This window comes from Rhipicephalus microplus, chromosome 5 (genome assembly GCF_043290135.1).
Source record: "Rhipicephalus microplus isolate Deutch F79 chromosome 5, USDA_Rmic, whole genome shotgun sequence".
In the NCBI taxonomy this organism is placed as follows: Eukaryota; Metazoa; Arthropoda; class Arachnida; order Ixodida; family Ixodidae; genus Rhipicephalus; species Rhipicephalus microplus.
Window position 1 is genome coordinate 62,066,879 of NC_134704.1, and position 21,583 is coordinate 62,088,461.

General features: G+C 45.6%; 2 protein-coding genes across 4 annotated transcripts in view; one reads left to right on the forward strand and one right to left on the reverse strand.

The window, feature by feature from the left end:
• The window catches only part of LOC119173835 (protein eva-1 homolog C), a 122,069-nt gene that overhangs the window by 70,546 nt on the left and 29,940 nt on the right, over nt 1–21,583 (reverse strand). The gene's annotated exons all lie outside the window — the stretch shown is intronic.
• On the forward strand, nt 1,953–8,476 carry LOC142817804 (uncharacterized). Of its 2 annotated transcripts, XM_075895571.1 has the most exons (8): nt 1,954–2,305; nt 3,217–3,346; nt 3,476–3,651; nt 4,108–4,167; nt 4,239–4,298; nt 4,362–4,466; nt 4,522–4,635; nt 4,932–8,476. In XM_075895571.1, the coding sequence occupies exons 2-8, from the start codon at nt 3,231–3,233 to the stop codon at nt 7,025–7,027; spliced, it is 2,727 nt and encodes a 908-aa protein (XP_075751686.1). In that variant the 5' UTR covers nt 1,954–2,305; nt 3,217–3,230; the 3' UTR covers nt 7,028–8,476. The 2 variants fall into 2 exon arrangements, with proteins under 2 accessions (XP_075751685.1, XP_075751686.1); XM_075895570.1 differs by having other exon boundaries at nt 1,953–2,305; nt 4,239–4,466.

Here is a 21,583-nt window from a genome sequence, read left to right on the forward strand (position 1 = left end):
GTGTCGTGTCCTTGTAATCTGTCACGTTAACCGCAAGGGCGTTACCTTCCGGATACTTGGCTGCATCCACGTATCACGCCTGCTGGTCATTGCGATGGTTATTGGAGATCATGTTGACCCTGGCGAGCCGCCTTGCTCAGTGATGTTGAGGATGCGTGTCTCCAGGGATGTGCTCAATTTCAAGGCATTCTCGGAGCTGTGACGGTATTTTGCTTTCGCGTTCTTCGTCGGGTTCTGGGGAGGTCTCGCATCCTGTGCGTCGAAGGACAGCTTGCTATATGGGCGACAGCTTGAGTCTCTCGAACTGGTTGATGAGCTGCGCTTTGGTGAGTTCTTCCCACATATTGTGAACTCCCATGCGAAGTAATCGGTCGGGGAAGGCGGCTGGCAGCAGTCCTGGGCAAGCTTTGTAGCATTTCGTATCAGCAGATTTTGTTTTTGTTTCCTCACTGTCTTCAGGTTGACGTAGGGAATTCCGCACGTTATGCGGCTGTAAAAGAAAGCTTATATCATTTTTATGGTGTCAACAGTTTAGAAAAACATTTATTATACAGATCATTACAGGTCGTAGACAAACGATTATATTGCAAACAAACAGTGCAAAACTAAACACAGGTGCCACTGTCACAAAAATAGTTGTGGCTCGAAGTTCTTGCAAAGTATTTAATATTTATTCTGGAGGCTTGAATTTTACTGTTTAGAAAAAAAATTATCATGCAGAGCAAGGTAGGTGGTGGACAAACGGTTATTATGTAAACACGCAGTGCAAAAGTACATACGGTTTTCTCCGCCACAAAACTCGAGGAGTAAAGAAAAAGTGCTCAACAATTTAGAGTATCTGGTAATCTACTATGAGAGAGCGAAAAGCAGTCCCAGGTTCAACCCAAGAAGTGTGTTTAGAAAAAAGCGTTGAACGATATCGAGTACTTCATACTGAACTATGGGAGAACAATTAGCCGTCACTATGTTGATAAAAATAAGTGTTTAGAAGCAATGTTCGACAATTTAGAGTACAGCATACTCTACTATAAGAGAGCAGTAAGCTGTCCCAGTTCGCAGCACATGGACCCGCGTAAGCTGTGCTTAGAAAAAGTATTAAACGACTTCGAGTACTTCATACTCAACCGTGAGAGAGCCATTGGCCAACACATCCGAACATTGTGCATTTATAAAAAGTGGTTAACGATTTAGAGTACTCGGTACGCTACCATGAGATAGCTGAAAGCCCTCCCGTGGGATCTCACACTTAATAAGGTAGCATCGATGAAAATAATAGGTAGAGAGGACTGCTTGCACTATATACTTATCACGACCGACAAAATTGGGGGGGGGGGGGGTTGAAAATGGTGAATGATTTAGAGTACTCGGTACTCTACTATGGGAGAGCTAAAAGCAATCCCGTGGGATCTCACACTTAATAATGTAGCATCGATGAAAATAATAGGTAAAGAGGACTGCTTGCACTATATACTTATCACGACCGACAAAATTGGGGGGAGGGGGTTGAAAATGGTGAATGATTTAGAGTACTCGGTACTATACTATGGGAGAGCTAAAAGCCGTCCCGTGGGCCTCACACGTGATGAGGCAACATCGACAAAAATTACGCCAGAGCGACATCCACTGTCAAAGCCAACAAAGAGCCTCAACCAAGAAGCGTTGCTTTTCTGAGAAGTGGAGCGTAGAGACATCACATGACGACGAATGCTAATGTGTTTAGAAGAAATGGTCGACGACTTAGAGCCCTATGTAATTTACTATTAAAGAGTGCTAAACACTCTTGTGAGGAAGAAAACATGTGTGTTTAGAAAAAGTTAATTCTATCATGGGACGCAACAAACCTCTGGAACGAGCGTCTGTACAACAAGCACAATAACAAACAAATGACACAGCACAACATATATTACACATTTAAATAAGAGTGTCAAAGTCCGTAGGGTCATAGAGAAAGAAGAAGACAAGAGCGGACACTCCGCAAAACCTGGCCTCAGGAAGTGCGTCACGACTACGTAACGAACTAGTGCTCCCACCAAACGTCAGAGGGCGCAAGCGCAAAAAAAAAACACAGTTATAATCAATGCAACAAAATTGTTTTCACAAATTAATAATTGCGCGGCCAAATTTGGTATGTTCTTTATACATAAAAACGATTTATTCAACACACCTTACGTGATTATTTCTCTTCAGCCGTACTGTCATAAACACCATCTACCCAGCGACAAGCCCATGCATGACTGACAGCGAGAAGCTTTCGTCGCTTTCGTCAACGTCGGCTGCGTCGGCGTTTTCAAGCGTGAGATAACAGGTGAGGCACGTTTTCAAGCGAAGCTTGTTGAATGACATGTTGTTGGTCTTGTTGGGTCATTTTTTCAGAAAACGTTTACGCCTGCGCGAAAAAGACACCATGCAACAAACACAGAAAGATGCACACACACACGTTGCGCTTCGTGTGTGCGAGTTTGTTTCTTACGTGGCGTCTCATTCACGCAGTTGTAACCTTTTTCTGAAGCTTGTAAGGACTGGGAGGTTCGCTAAAAAGAAAGTTTGTGGCTCTATGCGGCGGTTAGACGGGAACATTGTGCAACGTATGCAGTATAGCAAAGGCGGCACGGCGTCAAGCCGAGGCGACGCGTGCTGCGTCTGCCACGGACGCGAGCGTCTGTGCGCTGAGCATAGCAGGGCAGCTAGGTCGTAGGCTCGGTGCAAAATATTGCGAAGCGTTTGCTGGGCCTCGCATGCTTCACGACGCATTTCCCGAAGGCTCGGAACACGAATAATTCTTGGTGTGCCGGAGGCAAATCAGGACTAGCCAAGTGGCCATCATCTTCGTTTCTTCGCTAGCCTTGTGCCACTAGTGCAAGCTGCCCACAAATTTTTTTGACGTTTCCAATATAATTTGACCGCACAAATTTCACCTACGATTTTTCTTCCCAATGTACTGCTGATACTGCGTACGCACGAAGGTGTTCTAAAGTTTCCAAGCCGCGATACCATTGCATTACAAGGGATAGCGGCCTGGAAACTTCTGAAGGTCTTTGTTCGTGGTCTTGACGTATATCTTTGTAAGTCAGAGTTTTATGGGTCAGAGATGTATCACTGGTTTTGTATTGTGCATCGATTAGCTAATCATTCAAAGGGGTTTGCTGGTACACTTATGACGTGCACATATCTTTTTTGTAATTTGACAGCGAAGCATCCACTTACTAACATTTTCAGACCGCGCTGACGCCATGCCGTCCGGCGGTCCAAGCTACGGCAGCTACTGCTGTGTATCGTGGTGCTTCAACAATGGCAGAACCCACAAGAAGCCTGGGACGAGTTTCTTCCGCGTACCACGGGACGGCAGGTGTGTTAAAGCTTTTGTATGGTTTGCATGTCTGTAGGCTTACTGTTCGTACTTGCTAAGTGAGGGTAACAATAAAAAATCACTATTCAAGCACTTCCCCTTTCAGCTGATAGTTCATTGCCAATGCAGGATGAAAGCATGGATGCAGTATGCTGGACGCGATGATCTCCTGAGTAAGCCGGCCAGCCTATTGTACGCAACGTACAGGGTTTGTAGCGACCATTTTACTGCTCAAAGTTTCATGGACCCTGGGCACACAAGGCTTACAAGAATGGCTGTTCCCAGTGTGCAACCAGCTGCACCATGTAACTGATTGACTGAAACTCAAATATGTGCAATAGCAGCCACTTGTATTGAATCAGTGGCGACAGTTAACCGTGAAGATCTTTGTAGCCGATGGAGAAACCTCACTACAGAAGTAACACTTGGAAAGTCTTAAATTCTGTGAATTGTGGGCTATTACCTTCCTAACAGCAGCTTTACATTTCTGTCATTTTTTTATGCTCTGGACCTGCGCAACTTGTTTTGAAGGACTTTAAAGGGCTATTTCACGTTATCTTCAAGCCTGAATGCACATGTACGTATACCTTTCATCAGTGAAAGCTGCCACTGTTGATAATTCCAAAAATCACAAATTACTTGTTTTCTAGTTGGTGCCGTCTCTTTTCTTCCACGTTCGACCAATTTATGCGTTTGAAAGAGCTGTTTAAGTTCCCCATGCTACAAGCTTTGTAACTTGTACCAACTGCACATATATGCAGGTTCTCTGAGCGTCGCTTCAAGTAGTGACTGTGACATGGCTGCAGAAGCTGCACTGCAAGGTGCGGATGAGCTTCAGTTTGTGTTATTTTAAGCCTTTTACTGACACATTGTCGTAATTTCATCTCTTCAGGACCTGCGGTAGAGGCTTCAAAAAGCGGCTCCCACACATTGAGGTGCCCCGATGAACAGGGTGCGTTCAGTGTCGCGATTTCTTTTTTTTTACCCAAATTGACTGTTGACCAAACCTCTGCAGGTGGCAGCTCCCTTGTAGCTGGCGAAAGAATTTCTGATGATTTCGTCTTGCCGGAGAAAACCTTAACCAGTCGTTCAGCTGTCACAAAAGGAACTTGTGTGGCCGGTAAGTTGTATGTTCACTTCAACACCAGAGTGGATTGATATAGAGACTTCCGCAGGCCGCTCGCAAGATTGTTCCGACAGCACTGTCCGAGGCACCGAACAAGCTTCACAAGACCCTCCAGAAGACGTCTCCGCCAACAGCTCCACGCCTGAGTGCCTTAGAGAAAATGGTGACTATGCTTTTATTGCAGCAGTTTTTAATGTGCTATTTTATGTTTAGGACATTCTGAGGAAACTATCCTCAAAAGGACACTACGTGTGCACTTACAAAATGTAAGGGTGGGCTCTCAGTCATTTTCATTTTTTTTGTGCATTGTCAACATTGTGAATGGTTTGTTTTTAGGTAGTGGAATCGAAAACTTTGTACCACATTAGGTTGTGCACCTTGGGTCTGAAAGAGCGAAGAAAGTGCTCGTATGGGATTAGTTGTTCTTTGCTTTTACATCAATTTTTTTGTTTATTGCAGTGCGTTCCTGTGTGCCAGCGACAATGTCTCCATCAATGAAGTACAAGCAAACCATTAAACATCTGCAAGCCAAAGTAGCAGCACAGCGGAAAACTATCAAAAGACTGCAGAGACAGCCTCACCAAGCACCGTCATCGACTTCGAAGGCCCTTGAAGTTATCCGACTGCACGTCACCGAGGAGGTTTTTAAACTTCTTTCTGCGCATGTTCGCTTGAGGCCCAAACGCAAGGGCAAGCGGTTTCCCGTGTGGTTCAAGAAATTCGCTCTTCACTTAAACTTCCGAGGTCCGCGAGCATACCGATTTCTGGCTCCGTATTTTTCTTTGCCCTCCCGGCGTTCATTAAGGAGGTGGCTAGCTAATGTAAAGATGACTCCAGGCATGATTCCAGGAATCCTTTCTTCCATTGCAACAAATACTCAAGCTTGGAATGAACGGGACCGAGTGTGCGCTTTAGTTTTCGACGAAATAGCACTCAAAAAGAATTTGTACTACGATGCTTCAAGAGACGTTGTCCAGGGTTTTACAGATGATGGCACTCATCGCACTTCAACCATCGCTGATCGAGCACTGGTTTTTCTTCTTGTTGGTGTTTCGAGAAAGTGGGTTCAACCGGTTGCTTTTACTATAGGGCACACATCAACACCATCATCTGTTATGCATAACTTGCTGGTGTCACTCATTTTGGAGCTTAGGAGCATTAATATTGCAGTGAAAGCAGTCATTTGTGACCAGGGCAGTTCAAATGTAAGTCTCGCTAACCAACTAAGAGTGACTGTAGCAAAGCCTTTTTTTGAAGTTAATGGTGAGCGGGTATGTTACATTTTTGATGTTCCGCATTTAATTAAAACAACGCGCAATAATGTCCAAGCACACAAGTTATACATTGAGGATGACATCGTTAACTGGTCGCACATTGTAAGCCTTTACCAATCCTCACATGAGTTGCGGTTGCGATTGGCTCCAAAGTTGACTGAACGGCACGTTCATCAGAAACCTTTTTCCAATATGAAGGTCAGCAGAGCAACTCAGGTCCTCAGTGCATCAGTTTCGATTGCTATCACGGCAATGGTGTATGCGAAGGTGCTGCCTGCCTCGGCCATCACTACAGCTCAATTTTGTGATCGTATGGACAGGATTTTCGATGCCTTGAACAGCTCGAGTAAAAAAAGAACTTCGCAAAAGCTGCCGCATGCAATCATGAAAAATGATTCAGAGCTGATTGACTTCCTCCGAGGCCAGCTTCCCTGGATTGCATCATGGCAGTTTGTTGGCAGACGTCAACCACAAACCATCGTAGGTTGGCAAATTACAATTCAGGCAATTTGTCAACTATGGGACGACCTCTCCAAAAATTACAATTTTGAATACCTGTTAACACGCAGGCTTCAACAGGATCCTCTGGAGAACATATTTGGCCACATTAGGCAAAAACAGGGTTGCAACACCAACCCCAATGTAGCACAATTTATTTGTGGCCTGAAGCTCATCTGCATAAGAAAACTCTTCAAGCTGTCAGAATACGGAAATGTCGAGGATGATGAATGTGACCTCCTCCAGGAGCAGCTCTCGCCATTCTCCCTCACCAGTGCGTCTCTTGTGGATAAGGAGGAGTGTGCACAGCCACAGTCTGACGACTTTCCCGCTCTAGACGATCTCTCTGAACTTGCGACAAACATTCACTCCCATATTATTGATGACTCCGCTGCATATTATGTAGCTGGTTTTCTCATCAAACACTTCCTTCGGAATGCATGCGACGGTTGCAGTTGCCCACAGTTACTGAAAGACGACAGTGAGACGCTTAAGGGTACCCACCAGTATTTCACAATGCTCAAAGCATACCACGTCCCCAGCAAACTTTTTGGGAATCTCACTGTGCCATCAGAAGCAGCTTTTGCATACGTACAACAACTTGAATCTCCCTTTCTTACCATAATTAAGGCCACTGCACATCACCTGAAAGTGTGCGATGTTTTGTATCACCATCTGTCAAGTGTTGGCGATTTTCATTTCTGCTCTGCTGGGTGTCGCGCTAAGTTTCTGAAAATGTTTTGCCGGGTTCGTTTATGTTGGCATGTGCGTTTTGTGAACTGAAACTTAGACAGGGTTATGTTCCAGTCTTCAATCTCGGGCATGCAGCTTGACAAGTTCAAAGGTTAGCAATTAGCGGCGGGTTTACACTAAAGTATTCGAGTTGGGCCGAATCCTGCAATAGCTTTGTTATGTTATTACTTCGTTACAGCAGACTTCATTATGGTCTTATATGCTTATATTCAGTTCAACTGGACTAACCACTCCTTCGTTGCATTCATTGTTTTGGTTACCCGCTATGAGGAGTACGAACACTGTGTATTCGCTCGAAGTGATTTGCATAACCTTAAAAAAAATGTTGGGTATCCTGTCTGTATTTTTTGTAGCAAATACGAGCGAACTGTACACTTTACTGTGGGTCGCTTGGTCACTGTGTATGCTTTATCTCTCCAGCTCAAGTAATATATCGATAACAAAACCGCTTGTTGAAATGTCTTCGAGCGGGTAAGGAACACAGTATGAAGTGGGCACGGTTCATGTTATCACGCTTTTCGTATTTTAGCTTCTCATCAACCTCCTCATCTTGCCCATCAAAATTTTCAAAAGAATACCCAAACTTGTAGCGTTTGATGGGGCTGCGGACGCTGCCATTTTATTTTTATATAGCTTGTGAGTGATAACGTACGATGTAGAGCCTTTGTGAAAAATAATGAGCCAAAGTGGTTTCCTTCTGCTATTTATTAGCCCTGTAATACCGCTCTTGTAGCACCAATTTAAGTCCACAATTCTGGATAAAGTGATGACTACAATCTATTTTAGCTCGCAAGCGTCACAGCAACACCCAGACGCAAATCACTTGGGATCTTAAGTTTTTGATGAAGGCGACGCATAACAAAAGCCACAAGACCTGCCAGTGTTGTAGCATAAAGTTTGTCTTTAACGTAGTGAGCAAGCTGCAAAGCCCTACCTTTCCGAGGACAAGCAGGCATCAAGTCTGCTTTTTTTCCATTTTGGACTAGCTGTTCTTAAGCACAGCCAGCACACTGCACCTTTGCCTTTCTGCTATATTGTGTCGTGTGGTTTCTGTGCGCTCTTTTTTTCTATGCATTATTTCGATTAAGCCCAGGCGTGATTCGCGACTTCATTGCTGTGTATATGTCACTTCTTCCTTCTTCATCAGCATTGTGCACTGTGTTTTTGCCATAGATCCTTACTTACCCACTGGCCCGGTGTGTCATACTTCACCAGCTTCTCGGCTTCTGCCAACTCTAGCGATGTGTGCGTTGTCTGTGTTCTCTATGTATTTGTTACAATATTTGTTACAATTTATTTGTAAGGCGAGATGCATTTGTTGTCTACCTTTGTCATATTGTGCTTTTTATATTCTCATACTCTACCTTGCCTTTGAATAAAACATTGCGGATGCTCTGTTTCTTTGACTGATATATACATTGATCACTTGTTCCAAAAGAAAAACACAAGCGCGATGAATAAAACCGTAGTGAATTATCATTACCTGCATCTCTTTTTATTATAAATTAATCGAAATAAAAATTACGTCACGACCGATTCGCACGAACCACTGAACAAAACAAAACAGGGAATCACTAAATCAAAACGACCTACAAAAACTATCCATTTGGGCGATGAAAAATGGTCTAAAATCATGAGCTTTCGTCATAGCCAAACGTCGGTTACGCAAAGTAATTCAAAATTTGCGCCAGTGAAACCGAAACCGGAAGCGCACGCCACTTGCTCTCATCAACCACTAGGTGTGCTAGAGTCGATTGGGCCGCTGGGGTCTACGGGAGTGTCCACTCTTCACCTTTTTTTATTTCTCTATGGTAGGGTGTCCATAGTCCATGCTACTAATAGCTACATACAATACATGTATACACTAATCACAATATGGGCGATCAACCTCCACTAAAGTTAATATAGAATAAAACACGCAGTGAGAAACTATACGCGGGTGTCACCGTCACAAAACTCGGTTGTGGCTCAAAATTGTTGCAAAATATTCCTGCATTCTTTCATTACATTCAACTTTGTTTCGTCTCACAGTTATAGAATAACATATTTTAGTATGCGTAGCACACCCCTTTTAACCTAGAATAACATTGTTACCAACAGCTGAACGTGAAAAAATAAACGTAAGGACTCATAGTGCTCCTAATGCAATCACTGCGAAAGGAAGATGAAGCTCTTTATAATAGAGAAAGAGAGAGAAAGAGATATATACAGAGAGACGGCTGCTGTAGAGATGGACGAAGTGGAAAGAAACGCAAAACTGTTCTGACAGAGAAACGCATTAGCGGCCTCCCTTGCGGGGACAATTTTTCAGGCCAGCAAAGACCGTTGGGAAGGGTGCATGGCAGCGTCGACAGCTTCGGAGGGCGGCAGCAGTGGTTGAGAAGCGATGAGATGAGAGGCCACACGGCCCACACGAGACGTTACAGATGCGATTCAGCACTCTACTCAGATGAGAATTTACCTTTGCGGAAAGAAATCAGTGGTTTTTTACATGTGATCAAAAAGGTTCAACAGTGACAGAATGTCCAATGTAATGAAATACAGCGTGATGTAATCTCGTATTTTTGGTCCTAGTTCCCACGCTATAGGTACAATGCGTTCACGGTCTGGTGAAAAATAGTAAGGTTTGCTGGCAGGCTGGTTTGTGATGAATTGTTCATACCTATGACAGCATTAAAGGCACGAAAAATGAAACAAAAAGCACGTCTTTCCTCGTCAGAAATAAGTTGAGGCTATCATTCAGTAAAACTGGGCAGTAATCTTATATTGTGGCGTTCCCAGCAGCCCGTGTATGAGGAAACTCGGTCATGTCTTTTCTCTTTCTATTCCGCGTTTTTATCTGGGCATGAAAATGGCTATTGTAACGGAAAAGAAAATATACACCGCAGTGACGGAGTAAAGTGCGTGTTTTTTTTTGTATAAGTACTACTCAAACGTAAAAAGAATTGGGTCAGCAAAAAAAATTGCAGGCCATAACTCCTAATCAACACTGCCTCTTTCAAAGTGGTTACCTCGAGTCTCCTTTAAATGCAAACGCCAGCCCAGAGTCGCGCACAAAAGGAACGATGATAAAGGCACTCTCATTTGAAGCCACATAATTCGAGAAGAAGGAGGAGAGGGGGGGGGGGTGCATTTATTTAGCTATCAAAATGTGCTAGTGCTCCCCGCAACCTGTCATAATGGCTGACACGCTGTTATCCAAGGCAACTATAGCAAAAATGAAATACCTCACAACGCAAAGCTACGTACATGCGGCTACGGAACGTTATACAATGTCTCTGAAATGGGACATGCACTAGTACGATGAGGTCGAATTCTGAGCTGACGATCACTCCTATTTTTTTTTCTTTTTTTTCGTAGATATTACCTGAGCTCAGTTCACTTACATTGGCGTTAGCGTGCCTACGCAGTCAAGCGCAGGTATTTTATAGGTACCTGCGGAATATACTGTGTGTAAAAGGCTTACACATCTGGCACCGTCCACAGAGTCGACGACGCTCCGACTCGATGGCGTGACTCCGATCTTCGGAGATATAATAAAGAGTGCTTAACAACGCAAACGACAGGAAGGAATGGAGAAGCCGAGACGGGAGTGCTCAACTGCCAACAAAAATGTTGGCATTTCGGCACTCCCGTCTCATCTTTTCTATCCCCTCCTGTCGCTTCCGCTGTACAGCACTCATTATCATGTTATACCAACACTTCCAATCCTTCAGTCTATTATGTTTCGGCGATATGCTACGCGACCACGGAAATGAACGCATCCCGTTTGGATTCGTTCGCTGATGTATGTATTAGAGAAAGCCGTCAATCATGGATCGCACCTGCCCTTTCCGAACGAGTGCCACTCGGGACAGCCAGCGCTGTCCGGTTGAGTATTCGAAAGGAGGTACAAGATAGAGGGAGGGGATGGTGGAGGAAATGGAGGCACCTTCCTCTGCAGTCGTGTATGCGGCGAGTGATCGCTCGCCACGCTAGAACACCCTTCCCGGTCATTCGCACACATCCTGTTTGTTCTCAGCGGGAACATCATTTCCCGCTCCCCCTCTTGCGCTACCGTTCGGACCGTCCTCGAAGGACGCAACCATGTCCACGCCATGGTGGCCGCTGAGTGATTCACTTGTAGCACCGCCAGATGGAGCGTCTATCTCCTATACCACCACGTGTAGCGTTTCTCATTGGCGCAAGAGTTTTAGGTCGCTCCAAGAGTGACGGTGCGTGCACAAGTTTACCTAACAAGGAAAGTTTTCACAGATAAAGGAGAGCCAGAGACTTTAACTAGGTTCCACCCGGTTTTATCTACCCTACACGGGAAAATGGGGAAAGGTAAGGAAAAGACTTCAGAAAAATAAAGGACAACTAATAAGGTCGCATGCATGGCAGCGTCCATTGCGCATACCCAAAAAGTCAAATTGCGAAAGGACAGAGTATGGTTCAACATTGACTGTCTTTAGATAAAGTAGACTGTCACCTATGATGTTAATGAAGATCTCGCAAGAACTGGCCCTCAGGTATCCGGTAAGTGCAGTGCACTTCCAGCTGCTGGGCCTGCTATACCGGCGAAAAGTGAGCGCTATTGCAAAAAAAAAAAAAAATACGTAAGTGAGCTAAGGATGATTCTCAAAGTCAATGCATCGTTCAAGCACTTATACGCAGCAATCAACCAACCAAGATACGAGCGAACAGCCACTCGAATACACTTGCTTGCTTTGACGACAGACTCTTGTCAGAACAGTCAGTGCTTGAAAGGCGCCATAATCTGTCTTCGAACTGAAAATCACTGAAGGCCTTATTGAACTTTTTGCCTGGTAGTGGCCTATTGAATAGGCTATAGCATCCCAGCTCACTTTTTTTTTCTCTTTCACACGTCTATTTCGCTCTTCGCTTTTTTTTCCCATATTTATTCCCCCTTCTCCCTCCCCTTAGTGCAGAGTATAAAACCAGATGCTCCAATTTCTGCTTAACCTCTCTGCCTTTCGCTTATATTGTTCTCTCTCTAGGCATTTCTACGCACGTGATACTAGCGATATCATCAGCCAGTAACGGATGCACTTTTAGTTAGACGCGGAAGGATAAGTAAGCCTGGTGGGCGCTGAAACATGCTGGAACGTAATAGAAAATGAGTTCCATGGTACGCGGTGGCGTCTGCACGATGCACAAAGCTCGTGAATACGAATGCATGCGAAACGGGGGCAGATTAGCCCCCACCCCATATCACGCTGACATTAACAGAAAATAACAAAAAAGAAGCATACATTACGTCAGTGTGCCTCGTTATTAAATACAATAGCCTTTTTTTTTATACTTCGACGCATAAATTTGGCTTGTCTGTCTGTCTGTCGATATGCCCGTTTGTCACCTGAAACGACTTGCCTCTAAGTTTGCCTCTTAATCTGTTTGCCTTTTAATTCCAAAATCTAACCACATCGACAGCACCCCCTAATATTGCTCTGGTTTCTGCGTTCCTACTTATGCGTAGTATTGATTAAAAAGCAAACTTTGCGCATGTCTGAGGCGCAACATCAACACGTCGACATACTGTGGCGGGTTTCATTATACTATAAATGTCATACATAAGTTATCCTAAAGAACGTAGCGCTTATTACGCTAAGCTGACAATGCAACGCTATGCACGAAAAGGCGGGTGTTTCCTGCGTTTTGCAAAGACGATACCGTGGTGGCACCTCAAGGTGCCACCACCGTATCGATAGTGGTGGTGGCACGCATCAAGGCACTTTAACGCAGTGCATTCAGAATCCCATTCACCGAAGTTCTCGCGCAGAACATTAAATTAAATGTTTTATTCCCTCTCTCCAGGCGTAAGACTATCGTCATTCCACGACATTTGCAGTGAAACAAGCAGATACGTGGCCGATTTTTCCTCTTCTTTTATTAATCTATTTAAGTGTAAAATGACACAAGCTAAACATGCCATCTGAAATGTTTATTGCAGTGCCACGTGCTACTGTTGGTGACGTAACAGCACAGACGCCTCCTTAACGACGTCACGGCACCACCGTCAAGGTATAGAACCATTCCATCGTGAACGACATCCCCTCATTCTGTGGGCATGCGCCCGCGAGAAGAAGGGCAAGTGGCATTCAGCTTGAAATTTGACCAATTTTTCGTCGCGCTTAGCGTCACAAATTTCGTCACACGTGATTATGAAGTCCAAGTATACGCATTGCGCTTGTCAGCTAGAAATTGTCGAACTTAACCATCCAGGCTCAGGTCCCTATGAGGGGACTTCGTGGCCTTGTCTCACTGTCGCCTCTCGCGCCTGCTGGAATGCCCAACTCTTGTGTCTTGAAGTTGGAGCTGCGCAGAGCAGCGGCCCACTTCAACGCAAAAGCATACGGAGTCACTGCCATTTCAGCTGCGGTTCCGGGTTCTCCCACAACATGCGTGAGAGCGTCCGAGCGTTGCTCGAGTTGCCTGACATAGTTTCCAAACAGCATTAACTGAGAACGAATAAAGATTCTGGCTTTCTGTTTAGGAAAATCTATTGTCACAGACGTCAATAACGTTTCAACAGAACATTCTTTTCTCAGACATACAATAACGATGATGCCAAAATTACATAAGAATACAGTGTTAGGACCTTTGGGTCAAACTGGAGATTTCGTAAACAGGGATCCGCCAACTACGTACAATCAAATTGCCCAACATATCGCTATGGTTAGGAGAATCTTTCCATCTCCACATAGGAAGCTAAATAGAGCGCAGACACTTGCATTGCGATTACTTCAAACAGAAACGTGCCCTAACCCTGCCTTTCTCCGCAAGCTTTAGCCTGAGGTTTATTTAACCAACTCGTGTACAAATTGTGGCGGTTTAGCCACTTTAGATCACATGTTCTGGGAGTGCCCTTCGGTACGCGGCACCGATACAGCATAGTCCAGAGAGTGGGACTCCGCTTTCCGGAGTCCAGACAAGACATCGCAACTTTAGGCTGTCCAGAGGACCCACGATGCGGCGCTAGGTCTCGGCCTCACAGTCTCATCGTGGGAGAGGCGCACGCCTTCGGACGTTCACAATAAACTGTTTAGAAAAACTTTATTGTCACAAACGTAAACACTCAACAGAACATTTCTTTCTTAGACATGCTCTAACGATGATGACAAAACAAACGTCATTCACATGAACATGGATATGAGATGACGTTGAAATAACTTGTACATTCAATGGATTATACAGAAACAACCACAAAAAATATTTCAAGGTAAACAAGAGACACAAATAAAACATGAATATGTACATTTTGCATATTTACATGTTGGCATGCCATTTCTGCCGGCGCATCGACACATCAGGCTACCAATACCAGGCCGGCCGAAAGACAAGTTTCACTCGTCCGTCACAGACCGACACAAAAGGGCAAGACCAGTGCCGAAGAAATTCCTCGTCACCGAGGAAGAAGAGCTCCTCCGACAAAACAGACTGCAGCTCCGAGTACAATCGCTCTAGAATCGGGTAGAGCGCGCGGCGGCGGCAGCCCGCTGCAACCGCCTCGCAGCGGTTGCAGCGGGCCGAAAGTGGGTAACGATTTAGAATACTAGGTACTCTACTACGGGAGGGTTTAAAGCCCTCCCGTGGGCCTCACGCTTGTTGACAAAAGCAGAAATCGTCGTACATCTGGTAAAGTTTTCCAAACCGAGACACAGTATTCAGTATTGACGATCTGGAAAACGTACTCGTGCGAACTTAGTAAGTGCAGAAGTGATAGCACATGGCACAAGTGGTGAAGAGAGTTTTAAACCTCGCCAAATCGACCACCAAGGAAAGACGCCTTCGCAAGTGACAAATGCCACTGCAAGGACAGCTATGCACGAGTCTGTACATTCACCTGACAGCCCATTTGATTATTTAGGCATCCAATCCCACACCCAGAGAATATTTTCGATGAGGCGTGGGCGGACAACGTTTCTTGGCAATGTAGCGAAAACTACAGCTCCAAATCACGCCTATTCTTTTTCTAAAGAATCTAGTCCGACTAGTGGATCCTCATTTTCTGTGTGAAATGGGCGAAATGCTGCCTTAACTTTATGCATGCAGCTCTATGAGATATGAAGCAGCTCTCACCGGTAATATTTGTTTGTTGTCACTTTGCATTTTCGCAAGCGGAGAAAAGCGCGCCTTTCACGTTTACGTCGAACACCAAGCAGCGTCTGCGTCGATGTAAAACGCTGACCGCAAGCAGCCATCACTTTTCACAGCGGAGTGGAAGGCATGCCATAGTGGACTACTTGGCGTAGTAGTACATGTGCAGAAACTCTACCTCTGTAATTTTCCCTTCATGGCTAAGAAAGGTTTTCCGCGTGCCACGGCCACTCTGGCGTATTTAAACAGGCTTGCGTATTTAAACAGGCTGTTCTAGTCAATTTATTCGATGGATTTGTGTGTGGGGTTTAACGTCTCAAAACCACCATATGATTATGAGAGACGCTGTAGTGCAGGGCTCCGGCAATTTCGACCACCTGGGGTTCTTTAACGTCCATTCAAATCTGAGCACACGGGCTTAGAGCATTTTCGCCTCCACCGAAAATGCAGCCACCGCAGCTGGGATTCAATCGCGCAACCTGCGCGCCAGCAGCCGAGTACCTTTGCCTCTAGACCACCGCATCGGGGCAGTTGTTCTTGTGAAGGAAGCTTAGAAAAATTACTTGTTGTAGTTATGTACCACTTTGGGAGAGTAAAGTCAAAATATAATTATTAAATAGCATGGTTCGAGCACGACAAGCAACGACAGATGGTGGAATATTTAGGTGCCGGTATAAAATGTCCTCAAGTGTATCTTAACTTAAAAAGCAAAAAAAATGGCAGCATATCCACGGAGTGAATGATGGAGAATAGGGCGAAGAATTCGTCCGTCCATTCGTTCTTGCATCCGTCCGTCCATGCGTCCGTCAGTGTCACCGTCCATGCGTCTATCAGCCCGTCCGTGCGTGCGTCTGTTCGTGCGTCCGTCCCTGCGTTCGTCCATGCAGCCGCCCCTGCGTCCGTTCATGCGTCCATCCATGCATCTGTCTATGTGTCCGTTCGTCCATCTATTCAACACTCCAAGTACCACCATCTCGCATCTTTTCATCATATATTTCCCATATAGAAGCACCGCCATCCAGCGGACATTCCAAGGACTAAATGAGAGGTGGCACACGCACACTTTCTTACGGCTTGCGCTTCGGGTCCACTTCCCACCTTCAACCACCTCGAGTTCATCGTATATACTAGTTCACTGTATTCATGGCACTGCGGCCGAACGCTCGCTAAACCATTCGAAAACCAAGGAGGTTACGCCCAGCGAGTATGACATAGCAAACTTTTTCAGTCAGATAGTGCTCAATGTACATGCCAATGGCTGCTAATGGGAAATGAGAGGCGGAGAATTCGGCTTTTACTTTCTTACGGCTTGCGCTTCGTGTCTACTTCCCATTTTTAACCACCTCGAGTTCATTCATGGTATATACAAGTTCATTGTATTCATGGCACTGTGGCTCAACGCTCGCTAAACCTTTCTAAAGCTAAGGAGGTTACACCCAGCGAGTATAACGTAGCAACCCTTTCTTGTCAGATAGTGCTCAATGCACATGCCAATGGCTGCTAATGGTGATCGCAGCCTGCGCGTTAACTAAAAGCCGAATGCTCCAGCCTCTCATTCCCCATTAGCCGCCATTGACATGTACATTGAGCACTATTTTTTATTGTTCAACAACGCACAGAAGTCTCTCACCGGCACCACCTTGGAGGTCAAAATGTTATACTTGTTACATACTACGGGGGACGAACGGGTGCCCCTATAAGGAGTTTCGCTCCTAAAAAAATTGGCAGATCCCACGTACAGTGCGAATCTATGATATGCGAAGCACGAATGAGAAATGTTGACATGTCACTTTAAAATCAGTACTATGTTACGAGGTGGAGGTAAATGATGCCGTACATGTATTCCGCGTCATGATCATCATGTCCGGAGCTGTCGTTTACCTTTGTCATCTATTCACGTCATGTGATGCCAAGTTTAGTATTTGTGGAGCTAGCAAAACGGCCGCGACCACGCTATGAGCGTGGTATGCTGTCATGTCCTTAGATGACGCGCGTGTCCGGATTATCATGTTTGCACAAGTCATATATTTCGTCATCCATTGTTGTCACGTAACACCAAATTTGGTAAATGTGGAGCTAGCAAAACGGCCAAGAGCGCATCATAAAGGACCCAATATACTTCAATGTTGTGTTGACGCGCGCGCACGCTGAACACAGCGACCATGGTGTAAGCGTGACGGCGACGCTACGTTCTTGCGCCAGGCGCGCCAGAAAGTAGTCTGACGCCATGCGCGACCAGCGTCCGTCGGCGCGGCCCGACGGCAACCGGCGCGAAAGGCGACATGTTGCATTTCGCGCCAATGCGTTACCCAGACAACACTGCGTCTCCCTCTTTTCGTGACGGAGGGACGCTGGACGCGCTGAAACGTGCATGCGTCAAAGCAACGCAGCGCGGCGCGTGCCTACAGGTGTATGGCAGGATCGGCACCTGGCGTGGAAATGCCGGCGTGACGCGACGAAATGAACGCCGGTGAGCACGCACACCGTGTCACTTCGAAATGTATTGGCGCCTTGACTGTTGCATGTAGTCATGTTCTCAGATGACACGCATCTCATGATTATCATGTCCGCACTAGTCACATATCTTCGTCATCCATCGGCGTTACGTAATACCAAATTTGGCATATGGGAAGCTAGCGAAACGACCGCGAGCGCATCATGAGCGTAGCATGTAGTCATGTTGTTACATGACACGCATATCATAGTTATCATGTTTGCACCAGTCACCTTCGTCATTCATTCACGTACTGTAATACCAAATTTGGTATATGTGACGCTAGCGGAACGGCCGTGAGTGCATCATGATTGTGGCATGTACTCATGTTGTACATGACACGCATGTCATGATTTTCATGTTAGGGTCTGTCGCTTGTGTTCGCCATGAAATCGTGCCATACCTACCAGTTTTGCAACATGCCATGTGAACGAAACCACTGCATGAGCCGCAGTACCATTAAATGTAAATCATGACATTCATAAATACATGTCATGATTTTCGTGCTATGACTAGTCAAATATGTTCTTCATACAGTCATGTTATGCGATACCAAGTTTGGTATCAATGACATCTTCGAAACGGCCAGGAGAGATAAAAGTCGTAGTCGGCTAGATAGATAGATAGATAGATAGATAGATAGATAGATAGATAGATAGATAGATAGATAGATAGATAGATAGATAGATAGATAGATAGATAGATAGATAGATAGATAGATAGATAGATAGATAGATAGATAGATAGATAGATAGATAGATAGATAGATAGATAGATAGATAGATAGATAGATAGATAGATAGATAGATAGATAGATAGATAGATAGATAGATAGATAGATAGATAGATAGATAGATAGATAGATAGATAGATAGATAGATAGATAGATAGATAGATAGATAGATAGATAGATAGATAGATAGATAGATAGATAGATAGATAGATAGATAGATAGATACGCTCAAAGTCGCCGAAGTTCGCTAAGAAATGCTTCGCATTTAAAACTTATCACAACTTGTTACGTGCCTTCATTTCGACATCATTATCAAGCGTTTCATGCAATGGAAAAGAACGAATTACTTCTGAGCAGCCTAAGATTCGTTATATACATTTAAGAGGAAGGTATATATCAGCCACATCTTGCCATTACTTACCTAAGGAGCAGAAACCTGGGGGCTTACGAAGAGGGTTCAGCTTAATTGGGGACGACGCAGTGAGCGATTGAAAGAAAAATGACAGGTGTAACCTTAAGAGACAAGGACAGGGCAGAGTGGGTCACTTAGAATATGCATCCTTTAATTACATTAACAAATCATTTTGCAAAATAAAAAAAATGGCAGCATATCCACGGAGTGAATGATGGAGAGTGGGGCGAAGCATCCGTCCGTCCATTCGTTCTTCCTTCCGTCCGTCCATGCGTGTGTCTGTGTGGCCGCTTGTGCGTCCATCCGCCCGTCCGTGCGTGCGTCTGTTCGTGCGTCCGCACGTCCATCTGTGCGTCCGTCCCTGCGTTCCTCCATGCATCCGCTCCTGCGTCCGTACATGCGTCCATCCGCCTCTGCGTCCGTTCATGCGTCCGTCCATGCATCTGTCTGTGTGTCCGTTCGTCCACCTATTAACACTCCAAGTACCACCATCTCTCATCTTTTCATCATATATTCATCATATAGAAGCACCACCATCCAGCGGACATTCCAAGGACTGAACGAGAGGAGGCACACGCACACTTTCTTACGGCCTGCGCTTCGTGTCTGCTTCCCACCTTTAACCACCTCGAGTTCATGGTATATACTAGTTCACTGTATTGATGGCACTGCGGCCCAACACTCGCTAAACCTTTCTAAAACCATGGAGGTTACGCCCAGTGGGTAGTAGTAGTAGTAGTATTTTTATTTACAGTAAGCCGGATACAGAGCTCACTGCAGGGGCAAAGGGCTAAAGGCGAACAGCCTGACAAAGGCCCTTGGCCCTTGGTATAACGTAGGAACCCTTTCTTGTCAGATAGTACTCAATGTACATGCCAAAGGCTGCTAAGAGGGAATGAGAGACAGGAAAATTTGGCTTTTAGTTAACGCGCACGCTGCGAATTTTTTATTGTTCAACGCACAGAAAAAAATCTCCCACCGGCACCACCTTGGAGGTCAAAATGTAAGACTGGTTACACACTACTACTACGACTTCGAGGGACGAACGGGTGCCACTTTAAGGAGCTTCGCCCCTAAATATGCCGTGGTGCACAGCTATGCTGACAAGTACACGTCGAAACTGCAGGGGATACGCAGCGGGCGCTCCCTTCCGGTGCGGCTATGCATGGTCGAGCACATTCTTTGGAGTTCAGTGCGCGCAAACGCGTGCCAGTCACGGAAGCACTGGAATTGAACAGCAAGCCTCCTATCACGCCTCTAAACTTGACGCTCAATTGCTTTATCTCGAACCAGGACGGGCAGCTTGACACTAACCTCCTTGCTCTTTTCACTTAATTGCCGCTGCCCCAACTATCACCCCCGTTTCTCCTCCTATGCGCCAAGAACATCCGGTCTCTTTCGCTCACCCACTTAAGGAAGGCTTCACTCTACTCCTTGTTGGTGGCCGATTTTTTTTAATTGTTGAACAAATGATAACTCAAGTAGTTCAGCCACTGATTTATCAGCCGAACTGCGAAGAATCGTTCGTTCTCGCCGCAAGCGCATTTTAAAAATGAGTGGTTGGCTTGAAATTAGATAAGTGAGGCAGGAAAAGAAACCTGGAGACACTCCCGAGAATTCATAAAATCTCTAAGAACCTGCCACCCCCTCCTACGTATCGCATCCTACCCCCTGTTCCATGCTATATTCCTTTCACGTAATTCTCAATTTAACTTTACAATCTCAGTAAAACGAAAAATCTGTTAAATCATGTCCTCCCTCCCCCTTCCCTACCACACCAACTCTTTCTTCTCCATCCAACCCAAGCCAGCATTCCCGACAGAGATGTAGCCAGAAATCAAACGTTTTCGTAAGCGGGATAATAGGATGAACATACTATGCGTGCGTTCGTGCCCGCGTTCGTGTGTCGTGTATATATATAGAAATGCAAAATTTAAAAAACAATATGAGTATTTTGACTCCCCCCCCCCCTCGACTTAACCAGAGTACTACACCCCTATTCAACAAAAGTACGCGCACCTCAAGACAAGTGAGTGAGTGAGTGAGTGAGAAAGGTAAGGCCGGGAGGTTAACCAGATATTTGCATCTGGTTTGCTACCCAGCGCTGGGGGTGGGGAAGTAGGGGCAAGAAAGAGGGGTTAGAGAGAGGGAAAAAAAACGCACGCGCACTCATAAAAAAAAACGAAAACACACACTGGAAGGGCGTCCAAGCTACAACCGTTCAGCAAGGCCGGTCAATCGCAAAAAGTTCAGCAGCGCTTTCAGGGCCCTCTTCTGTGAAGTCGCATCCTGACGATACTGCAGAATTTCCTGCTCCGACAGAGGCTGATCACCTATTTTGTTGAGTTCCCTGCGAAGGCATAGTCGCCACCTACTATACGCTAGGCACTCACAAAGAACATGTTGAATGGTTTCCTCCTTGCCACAGTGGCCACAGGCTGCGGTGTCGGCCATCCCAATGCGGAAAGCGTAGGCGTTGGTAAATGCAACGCCCAACCACAGCCTACATAACAGGGTCTGGTCTGCTCGGCGAAGCCTCGACGGGACTTGAAAACTTAGCGTAGGGTCAAGCGAGTACAGTCGGGCATGCTTGAAGTGTGGCTGATTCCATTGCGATGTGGTTTTCCGGCGAGCAAGTCTGCGGAGCTCTCGTGCAGCATCCGTCCTAGAAAGTGGTAGTCGTAGTTTATGATTTTCTGTGTGGGCTGAGCGGGCAGCTTGATCGGCCCGTTCATTGCCGATGATTCCGCAGTGACTGGGCAACCACTGAAATGTAATTTGGTGCCCTTTCTCAGTCAGGTGGTGTATAATCTCTGCTATCTCTAGTACCAGCTGCTCGTGTGGTCC